The sequence below is a fragment of the Chrysemys picta genome, chromosome 6 (assembly GCF_011386835.1).
Source record: "Chrysemys picta bellii isolate R12L10 chromosome 6, ASM1138683v2, whole genome shotgun sequence".
Taxonomy (NCBI): domain Eukaryota; kingdom Metazoa; phylum Chordata; order Testudines; family Emydidae; genus Chrysemys; species Chrysemys picta.
This window is the reverse complement of record NC_088796.1, coordinates 20085225-20096775: the sequence shown is the minus strand read 5'-3', so window position 1 is coordinate 20096775 and position 11551 is coordinate 20085225. Positions and strand designations below refer to the sequence as shown.

Genomic DNA, 11551 nt, shown 5'->3' with positions numbered 1-11551 from the left:
AATAAACATTAATAGTTTTTTTAGCTTTCACTGACTTCTTGATGCATTGAAGAGCGCTTTCACTTAGAATCATAGAATATCAGGATTGGAAAAGACTTCAGGAGGTCATCTAGTCTAACCCCCTGCTCAAAGCAGGACCAACCCCAACTAAATCATCCCAGCCAGGGCTTTGTCAAGCCGGCCTTAAAAACCTCTAAGGATGGAGATTTCACAACCTCGATAGGTAACCCATTCCAATGCTTCACCACCCTCCTCGTGAAATAGTTTTTCCTAATATCCAACCTAGACCTCCCCCACTGCAGCTTGAGACCATTACTCCTTGTTCTGTCATCTGCCACCACTGAGAACAGCTGAGCTCCATCCTCTTTGGAACCCCCCTTCAGGTAGTTGAAGGCTGCTATCAAATCCCCCCTCACTCTTCTCTTCTGCAGAGTAAATAAGCCCAGTTTCCTCAGCCTCTCCTCATAAATTATGTGCCCCAGCCCCCTAATCATTTTCGTTGCCCTCTGCTGGACTCTATCCAATTTGTCCACATCCTTTCTGTAGTGGGGAGCCCAAAACTGGACACAATACTAAAGATGTGGCCTCACCAGTGCCGAATAGAGGGGAATGTGATGGTACCTCCCATAAGGCTTTATGGAAACATGCTTAGAATGTGTTTTATGATACATATGCCATGTAACATATCTCTGTAAAGGTTATGATCTATTGAATGTATTAATCCTATTTGTATGCATGTATCATTTTTGTATTCGAAGTTATGAATGTTACGAGTGTACTGGCTTAATTTCTAAATAACCTTAGTAGAGCATTTGGTCAGTTCCTGGAGAAAGGAATGTGGAAATTAAGTACCTAATGGAGAAACACTTAAAGGACAATGGATCTTGGAATGCTCCAATCCACATAAGACATCTACTTGAGGACATTCAAGATAGCATGTAAACAATGGAAGCTACCTGTAAAAACTGTGAGTCATGCATGGACATATGATTTGCCCAGGTGACTCCAAAACTCCATCTTGGAGCTTGACTTTGCATAGGAGAGAGGAGGGGGTCTCCACCCACAAAAAGAAAGTACATTTAAGCCAGTGGGAGACCCCTCCATTTTGTGATCAGCTGACTAACGAGAAGAGCCATCATGAAGAATCCCCTAGCTACCACCTGAACTGGAACAAGAGCTGTACCAAGGGAAAGAATTGTGCCCAGGCCTGGAAGGTGTCCAGTCTGAGAAAAAAAAATTACTGAAGCATCTCTGAGGGTGAGATTATCTGTATTCAGTTTGATTAGACATAGATTTGCGCATTTTATTTTATTTTGCTTGGTGACTTACTTTGTTCTGTCTGTTATACTTGGAACCACTTAAATCCTAGTTTCTGTATTTAATAAAATCATTTTTTACTTATTAATTGACCCAGAATATGTATTAATACTTGGGGGAGCAAACAGCTGTGCATATCTCTCTATCAGTGTTATAGAGGGCAAACAATTTATGAGTTTACCCTTTATAGGCTTTATACAGGGTAAAACAGATTTATTTGGGTTTATACCCCATTGGGAGTTGGGCATCTGAGTGTTAAAGACAGGAACACTTCTGTTAGCTGCTTTCAGGTAAATCTGCAGCTTTGGGGCAAGTAATTCAGACCCTGGGTCTGTGTTGGAGCAGACGGGCGTCTCTGGCTCAGCAAAACAGGGTGCTGGAGTCCTGAGCTGGCAGGGAAAGCAGGGGTAGAAGTAGTCTTGGCACATCAGGTGGCAGCTCCCAAGAGGGTTTCTGTGATCCAACCCATCACAGGAATAATCACTTCCCTGGATCTGCTGGCCATGCTCCTACTAATGCAGCCCAATATGCCATTAGCCTCCTTGGTAACAAGGGCACACTATTGACTCATATCCAGCTTTTGGTCCACTGTAATCCCCAGGTCCTTTTCTGCAGAACTGACGTTTAGCCAGTCAGTCGGTCCCCAGCTTGTAGCCATGCATGGGATTCTTCCGTCCTAAGTACAGGACTCTGCACTTGTCCTTGTTGAAGCTCATTAGATATCTTTTGGCCCAATCCTCCAATTTATCTACGTCACTCTGGACCCTATCCCTCACCCCCCCCCCCCCCACAGCTTAGCATCATCCGCAAACATGCTGAGGGTGCAAACCATTCCATCATCATTAATGAAGACGGTGAACAAATTTGGCCCCAGAACAGACCCCTGGGGCACTCCGTTTGATACCGGCTACCAACTAGATATTGAACCGTTGATCACTACCCATTGAGCCCAACAATCTAGCTGACTTTCTATCCAACTTATAGTCCATTCATCCAATCCATACTTTTTTAACTTGCTGGCAAAAATACTGTGGGAGACTGTATCAAAAGCTTTCTCCATATCCACAGAGCCAGTTATCTCATCGTTTTATTTCATTTTATTTTGCTTATTTTATTAAATAAAAGAGAAGGCCTATAAACTGCTTGGAATTTGGCTACTCCAAATGAATTTGTTAAAATGGTCTGTAGATTAGGGAAAGGGGGGTTTTCTACTGCCAACTAAAATTACTTACAGGTATTTTAGTGGAACAATGATGACATCCAGTGGCCAATTACATAAACCACAGATTCATATTTCTCTTGATAAAGTTCTACAGTTCTAGCTCCCTATTTAAATCCAAAATTCTGGTTTAAAATACAGAGAGGCCATGTATCTGTTTAAAAGATGACCTGCTATTTAAAAATATACTAACCATTATCCAATTTCACAGCTTACAATTTTTTTTAGAACCTAAATTCTTTGTCATACGCGGAACCTTTTGTTTTGCAATTTGCAACTTAATATTACCTCCAAGCATCGATCCTGCCACCTGCGAGCTAGCATCTCAAGAAGAGGCGGTCTAAATTTCTCCAGTCCCAACAGGTCAGGGAGCATAACACAATGCATAGCAGCTAGTTGACTCCATCCTGTTAACATATGTTAAAAACAGGCATAAAAAACACATAGGCAATTTTAACATCAAAAGGTCAAAATAAATGCATTTTATTTAAACGTATTCAAAATATTTTTGGATTTACTCTGGCCACTATTCTTGGGACATGCACTTTTTCCCTAAGGCTAAATTGCTTCTTAGGGAACAGTGTGGAAACTACTCTGAATGCAGACAGACCTCTCACTGACAAGATCAGTGTCTTAGTAAATAATATGCAATACTTTTTCCTGTAAGGCAGATATTTTTACATAAAGAACAATATTACTGTTGTCATGAAATAACAAACACACAGCTAAATCTCTGTTCTAAGCTAAATTCAGACGTTTGTCAATTGCAACAACTCACAAAATGTTATATAGTAGCAAGAAGTCACAAAAATCCAGGTTAAAAAAAAACAAATAGGACAAAACAAAACAAAAATTACACAGATGAGTTACTACTACAGATGTGAGGTATATTTAAACAGCAGTTAAAAGAATCTTTGCTGAGATCAAAAGAGGGCCGTGTGTCAGCTAAAAACATGGACATCTGTTTGTCGCTGTCATCTGAAGCAGAACAGAATTCTTTTCCCCTCTGTCATGGGAACCTATGGTTTAACCCTACATAGAACTTGACCCAGAGCCCATGAAAATTAAATGGGCATCTTTCCACACTTTTCAGTGGACACTGGATCAAGCCTCCACAGCACATAAGAGCCTCCAGTACCAACCACACAAATTGAATTGGCTCTCTAAGTCTCAGATCCTGCAAAGAAAACTAACTGGTCAGTTCCCTACACGCGTGTAGAGCCCCACTGACTTAGACTGGGAGTCTACCTGCCTGTGTCTCAGTGCACTCTGAGAATCAGGGTCTCAGTCATAATCTACATCGTGGTCTTGACTCAACAAAGTATTTAAAAACATGCTTTGAGACTTAAGAAAGTGCTTAAATTCATTACTGAATCAGGGACTATATAGAGAATAAATGCAAAAACAAACAAAAACAAAAAACAAAATCCATGAATTCATTCAACACTGAAGCTGACTTTTTAAAAAGCACCACCCTGAAATTCAAAGGAAGTGTAAGTCAGCTGGCTCGTATATACATTATAATTTGCATTACTTTAAATGGAGTTTAATGCTTTAATATTCAAGTGCAACATGTCCAGATTACAGTCATTAAGCATGTAAAGTGTCAGTAGTAATACTGCACATGTTTTTGTACTTAATTTCATTTTTAGTTTTTTAAAATATTATTTTAAACAACAAATAGAAAAGGTGCTAGTTTAAAGTGACCTACCACCACGTGAAAATAGAACATACATACAATTTAATATTTGCATGAAAGCTTGACCTGTTCATTTAAATCCTTATTTCAACATGTAATGCTTCAGACATATATTCATACCATAACACACTGAGGCATCACACCTTCTATGTTTTTTTAAAAAGCCAGTAAAAATAAGCATATCTAGCTTGTACAATATGGTATATTTTAGAATGTTTATAACTTATTCCATGTAAAATTTCTTGAATTGTAATCTTTATTGCAGAAAAAGACCCTCTCTCTTAACTGACTCAGTGGGTACTAAAAGTCAGTGGGGCTTTCCAGGGGCTCAGGAGTCCACCGTGAAAAGTGAATTTCTTGATCAGGGTCTTGATCTATGCCAAGTTGGATTTATTTATTTATTTTTAATTGTTTGTAAACTCTAAAAATTATTTGTGCATGGAAGGCATCTCAATATTTTCATTAACTATGCAAAGGCCTTTCCTTCATTCAAAGATACCACCAAAAAACGTACAAAAATAATTTCAAGCTTTCCTACAGAAAAATTAATTTCTGAACTAATAAAAAAAATCAAAAGAAATGTCATCTTTAAAAGGTAACTTTCTGATAGTTATTAGCACTTGAACACAGGAGCACAGAATGCAACTCCATCCTCAATGACTTTGTGACTAGCACAGCAGCACTTACAAGCACCTCCTAGCTATGGGGCTGAGTATTTTCAGTAATCTGTAAATTAATCATAAAAATTCCATTTCAGCTGACACTTCCTATAAAATTTCTCTATACAGAAGCGACATTTTAAAAACTGGATTTTCTCAGTCAAACAGACAAACAATTTAAATCCAGCTATTTTTAAATTACATGAATACAAAAAAGCAGAAAAGTTAAATGATAGTAAAAAATCTTTGTGTTTCTATTACTTCCAATCTTTTTGTTTTGTTTTTAAACAATATTTTAGGGCTTCAGTTCATAATGTAGATTGAGTAACACTGGTATTATAAAGAACATCTGTACTACTCAAGTTTAAGAAATTACAATATACTCATACTAATAGTTATTCTCAAGAATCTTTACTACGAATTTGATATTCCTATCATTGCATATCCTATCCTAAACTTATTCCTATCATAAACTTATCTGTTAAACATAATACTAAAGATATTTAAAAAAAAATTAAAAATGGTTTCAAGCTCTAGAATTCAAAATACATATGTTGCCATAGTTGTGGCCATCCAAGGTGCTGAACTGGAGCTCCATTTATATATGTACGTGTGGCAAAATTCAATTTATATTTTTTAATAATTTCAATGGAACTATTTGTCTTAGGGCTGTCAAGTGATTAAAAAAATTAATTGTGCTGTTAAATAATAGTAGAATACCATTTATTTAAAGATTTTTGAATGTTTTCTACATTTTAAAATATATTGATTTCAATTACAACACAGAATACAAAGTATACAGTGCTCACTTCACATTATTATTTTTACTACAAATATTTGCACTGTAAAAAACAAAAGAAATAATATTTTTCAATTCACCTAATACAATTACTGTAGTGCAATCTCTTTATCATAAAAGTTGAACTTACAATTGTAGAATTATGTACACAAAAATAACTATATTCAAAAATAAAACAATGTAAAACTTTAGAGCCTGCAAGTCCACTCAGTCTTACTTCAGCCAATAGCTCAGACATACAAGTTTGGTTACAATTTGCAGGCGATAATGCTGCCAAGGTTCTTGTTTAAAATGTCACCTGAAAGTGAGAACAGGCGTTCGCATGGCACTGTTGTAGCCGGCGTCGCAAGATATTTACACACCAGATGCACTAAAGATTCATATGTCCCTTCATGCTTCAACCACCATTCCAGAGGACATGCGTCCATGCTGATGACGGGTTCTGCTCGATAACAATCCAAAGCAGAGTGGACCGATGCATGTTTATTTTCATCATCTGAGTCAGATGCCACCAGCAGAACGTTGATTTTCTTTTTTGGTAGTTTGGGTTCTGTAGTTTCTGCATCTGAGTGTTGCTCTTTTAAGACTTCTGAAAGCTTGCTCCACACCTCATCCCTCTCAGATTTTGGCAGGAACTTCAGATTCTTAAACCTTGGGTTGAGTGTGTATCTCTCTCACATTGGTACCATCTTTGCGTTTTGTCAAATCTGTGGTGAAAGTGTTCTTAAAATGAACAACATGCTGGGTCATCATCTGAGACGGCTATAACATGAAATATATGGCAGAATGCAAGTAAAACATAACAGGAAACATACAATTCTCCCCCAGGGAGTTCAGTCACAAATTTAATTAACACTTTTTTTTTTTAAATGAGCATCATCAGCATGGAAGCATGTCCTCTGGAATACTGGCCGAAGCATGAAAGGGCATATGAATGTTTAGCATATCTGGCACGTAAATACCTTGCAATGCTGGCTACAAAAGTGCCATGCGAATGCCTGTTCTCACCTTCAGGTGACATTTTAAGTAAGAAAGAGGCAGCATTATCTCCCTTAAATGTAAACAAATTTGTTTGTCTTAGTGACTGGCTGAACAAGAAGTAGGACTGAGTGGATTTGTAGGCTCTAAAGTTTTACAGTGTTTTGTTTTTGAGTGAAGCTATGTAACAAAAAAATTCTACATTTGTAAGTTACACTTTCATGATAAAGAGTTTGCATTACAGTACTTGTATAAGGTGAATTGAAAAATACTATTTCTTTTGTTTATCACTTTACAGTGCAAATATTTGTAATCAAAAATAATAATATAAAATTAGCACTGTACCCTTTGTATTCTGTGTTGTAATATAAATCAATATATTTGAAAATGTAGACAAAAACCCAAAAATATTTTATAAATTTCAATTGGTAATCTATTATTTAGCAGTGTGATTAATTTTTTTAATCGCATGAGTTAACTGTGATTAATCGACAGCCCTAATTCGTTTATTTTAAGCATCCTTTTATTTTTTAAATTTTCAGAGTTGTGCAAAAGTATGGGTTTTAAGCATTTTTTCTTTCATTTTAAATTTTCACACTTGCGGGAACGTATTTGGGGAGGGGTCAGACAATAATTTTATGACTGTAGATGTTGAGATTCAAAAAAAGGTAAAAAGTGTTATAATTGTTAAAACACACATTGTTAACATGATATGTCAAAATATACAAAGTAAATAGCCTTAAATCAAACTCAAGTTCTCAAGCAGCATTTTCCTTACTTTGCCTATCTGTAAATTTTAATCATCACTGATGGAAAATTGTTCATCTTTTGTGAGTGTTCAGTGAAATCGATGTTTATCAACGTTTACTGATAAAAATCAAAACCTTGCAAGCCAAGATACAGGACAGGGAGAGGGGGCAGTTGGCATGGTGTTATCCTGTGAGGGCCCCTCAACTTTGGAACATGCTGCCCTTCCCAGTCCAACACAGTCCTAGTTTGTCAACCTCAAAGGCATAGGTTTTTTCCCCTAACTGAGATACATTGAAATGATTCTGTTTTCTAAATAAGGGAGGTTTCAAATGGAAATAATGTCTATAAACAATTCTCATAGATTTAAAGTAAACATGATTTACACAAAATTCAGGAAATATGAATTAAAACTAATCCTTGTCAACATTTTTACCCAATATTAATGATCAAAGTTAGAGACAAGTTTCATTTTGCATCTCTCCCAAAACAAATGAATATGCAGATTAAAAAGTCATGTCATAACAATGATAATGACATTAATTGTAAGTAAATGACGAGTAGATAGAAAATGTGGAGAGAATACCTTCATTTACTAAGAAACAGCTACGTAAAGTAGGAGCAGGGTCAGAGCCAGAGCGATCAGCTTCAGTGCTAGAAGAAACAGCAGGAGCAACTTGCAGAGGAAAGAAGAAGAAATTAAAAAAAAAAAAAGAGAGAGAGAGAGAAAGAGAGGAAAATGAAGATAGACATTTCTGAAAAACTGATTAGTGTTACTGAAAAATGAAAAAGAAAAACTGAGACAAACTGTGACTATATCAACTATAAAATAAAAATATTCTAGGTTTTACCAGAAGTGTAACATCAGTGACAGAAAGACATGCAGTTGCAGAAAATACAAAGATACTAACATAAACTTGCTTATTTGGAATAGACAAGACTCATTGTAAATTAAGGGATTTCAAATTTGCTTTAAAATATAGCATGAATTCACAATATTACACAGCACATCAACTAAATGCAGCTAAAACTCAAATCATATCTGTGAAATTAAAAAAACACACCAAATATGACACTTTAAAAAGATTATTCCCAAAACTAAGCGATTTGCTATTTCCTACTACTAGTTACAAAAACTAGAAATAGATACTCCTAAAACAAGGCATCCCATCTAATCCATCGCTCTACCACTGAAGGAGTGCTTCCTACAATTCTAGTTTAGTCTAGTTTTAAATGTCTGAAACTATTAAAACCATTTTAAAATTACACTAAATAAAGCCCTATACAAATAAACTGTAGCAGAAAACCTACACCAACATATAAAGTGTGTACTATAATAAAGTAGAACTACACCTGTAGATAAGCAACTTTTAATGTAACATTGTACAAAACTGTAATTGCTAAATTAAAGTATTTCAGGCTTTGATATAGCCATTTTGTAAATTGCATAATCTCTTAGTGCAAAGGCAGTCCAAAACTAGTACTAAACATTATAGTCCCACTAATGCTCCATGACTCAAATTATCATATGAAAAGACAGGCAAATCTTATGTCACACACATTCTACAAGCAGAGGTCAATGTTAAGATTTAGAGGTCACTATTTGACACTTCCTTCCTATAGAGAAATTACCATATGTCATGCACAAGCATCTTCAAATTAATCCCTCTCCTTTATTCCATTGCAGAACAACAATAGGTTCAGGCTCCTGAACAGATTAACCATGGTCTTCTAAATGGTATGTTTGCTTTTCATGCAATGAACTTCTTTTGTCACTGTAAGGACATCTGCATCAAAACTACGTTTTTCCATAATTTCCATGCATCATGATGGCACGTGTAAAGTGAAAGGATAACTAGCATAAATTGCCAACCTTTTATTTTATCTAAAGAAAAATTAAATGTACTAGAAATGGTAAAACAATAAACCCTGAATTTGATTTATGAGAATAAAAAGTTTAGAGAGTTTTATAGAAATAAACTGCCTGGTAATTTACTTGGGAAAGTATCTGTTCATTTTCTTAGGATAGCTTCCTCCAAATGTCACTATTTATATCAATCACTGTAACTGGAAGTTACAACAACTGGCTCAAATAGCCCAATGACATTGGACTCTAGTGTTCTCAGGGCAGATACTGGTCAAAGTGATGGAGATCAAACATGCCACAATGTGCACTAATTTCACTTCTACTAATTGATCTTTAAAAAAAAAAATAGCAAAAGAAATCAATGAGAAGACAAGATACTACAAATACCACATATAGGGATAAAGAGATAGGAAAATATTGACTTTAACCTACGAATACCACCTGGAACTGAAAGATACTAAATAGAAATGTGGAGAAAATCAGAATTCAGCTTCCCATAAACAAATATATAAATCTAATTTGGAGAAAATAGAGGTATAATAAGCATAAGTAAGTTTGTAACAAACACTACAAAATTTAAGTTGAAAATGACTATTTAAATAAGTGAACATGTCATGCTATACAGGGATTTGACACCAACGCATAATTTCATTTTTGTAGATTACATTCTAATATAATTCAGTTCCCAACTGATGTCTTTAAACATGTTATTTACCATCATAATTAGGACTGCCACTTGGATGAAAAATGACAGGTTTTTCATTCTGAAAAGGATAACACTCATACAAAATGTATGACTTCTTTACAATCTCTACTGAGCTCTCCCCAATATTAAAAACGGTCTTTATTTAAGAAAGAAGGAAAGTAAATGGGTGAAAAGGGGAAGATGTCTTGATCCAATAACATTCAATGGGCAACTAGTCTGGATCTTTTGTTACCATAATTTTGTCATTAGCTCCAGTTCTCCATCTCTTTCATCTCATCCCAACTTTGGCCCTGATCCTACAAACACATATTTTGAGTACATTTATGCATCCAAGTCCTGAAGCTAAACTGAGTTGAGCTCCTGTTATCTAATGAATGTACTAGCAAACATTAATGCTTAACAAAAGAATGAAGATTCACAAATGTTGCTGCCTAGCAAATTTCCTCTTCGAAAAAGAGCCCCTATCTTTTTGTGTCCAAGATGAGAATACCATCTTTTAGAGAAGAAATACAAATTATCCCTTGTGCCTAGTAGCTTTCCGAATGGTAAAGCAAATTCACAGCTTTTTTGATTGAGCTAGATTATAAATAAAGCAGCACAATGGCAAAAGAAATGGTTACTTACTGTAACTGTGGTTCTTCAAGATGTGATGCAGACGTGTATTGCACTGCACCTAGTGCACCAGAGCTGGAGAATTTTGTCTAACAGCAACTGTAGAGGGGCAGTGCTCACGCCTCTTGCTCTTAACCCCTCCCCTGGCTATATGGAGTGCCGCCCCACCCCGAATTTCTTTGCCCCCAAATTCCCAGAAACTAGACTCTGATGCAGAGGGGACGGATGGTGGATCATGGAATACATGTCTGCATCACATCTCGAAGAACCACAGTTACAGTCAGTAACAATTCATTCTTCTTCGAGTAGATGCAGCCATGTATTCCACTTGACTTACAAGCTGCCCACAGAAGGTGAGTCTAGGGGTCTATTTAAACAAGGCCTCCTTCCCAGTGTTTGCATCTGCTCTGAATGCTGTGGTAATGGCATAATGGTTTGTAAATGTATGTATCAACAACCATGTGGCAACCCTGCAAATGTCCAGTATCGAGACGTCACTTAAGAACACTACTGATGTAGCTTGTATCCTCACAGAATGAGCTTTCACCTGTTTCATATGCAGTCTTGATACAGGACGTTATCCACTTTGAGATCCTCTGTGAGGAAACTGCCTGTCACTTCAGAGGGTTTGTGTATGACACAAACAAACAAGGTGAAGCCCAAAAGGGTTTAGTCCTGTCAACATAAAAGGCCAGACATCGTCTGACATCCAAAGTGTGAAGATGCTGCTCCTCCAGAGACGAAAGGAGCATAGGAAAAAACACATGAAAATATACTCCTTGGTTTAAATGAATCTGAAAGAAAACTTAAGACACAAATTACAGCTGCATCATCACTTTCTTTTTGATGGCAGAGCCTCCTTACATGCAGTTCTCCAAAACTAGCAACACTCACACTCTCCTTGCAGATGTTATCACCACGAGGAATGCAGTTTTTTTTTGACATAAG

At 36.3% G+C, this 11551-nt stretch overlaps 1 protein-coding gene across 7 annotated transcripts in view; it reads right to left on the bottom strand.

The window, feature by feature from the left end:
- Positions 1-11551, bottom strand: part of WDR7 (WD repeat domain 7) — a 343609-nt gene that overhangs the window by 235091 nt on the left and 96967 nt on the right. For 4 of the 7 annotated variants that reach the window (XM_024103360.3, XM_005296832.4, XM_065598784.1 and 1 more), the window contains 2 exons: positions 8005-8094; positions 2825-2943 (listed from right to left, as the gene is read on the bottom strand). In XM_024103360.3, the coding sequence (XP_023959128.2) occupies positions 2825-2943; positions 8005-8094 (209 nt within the window). The remainder of the gene's footprint in view (positions 1-2824; positions 2944-8004; positions 8095-11551) is intronic. The other 3 variants (XM_024103361.3, XM_005296833.4, XM_065598786.1) reach the window with 1 other exon arrangement.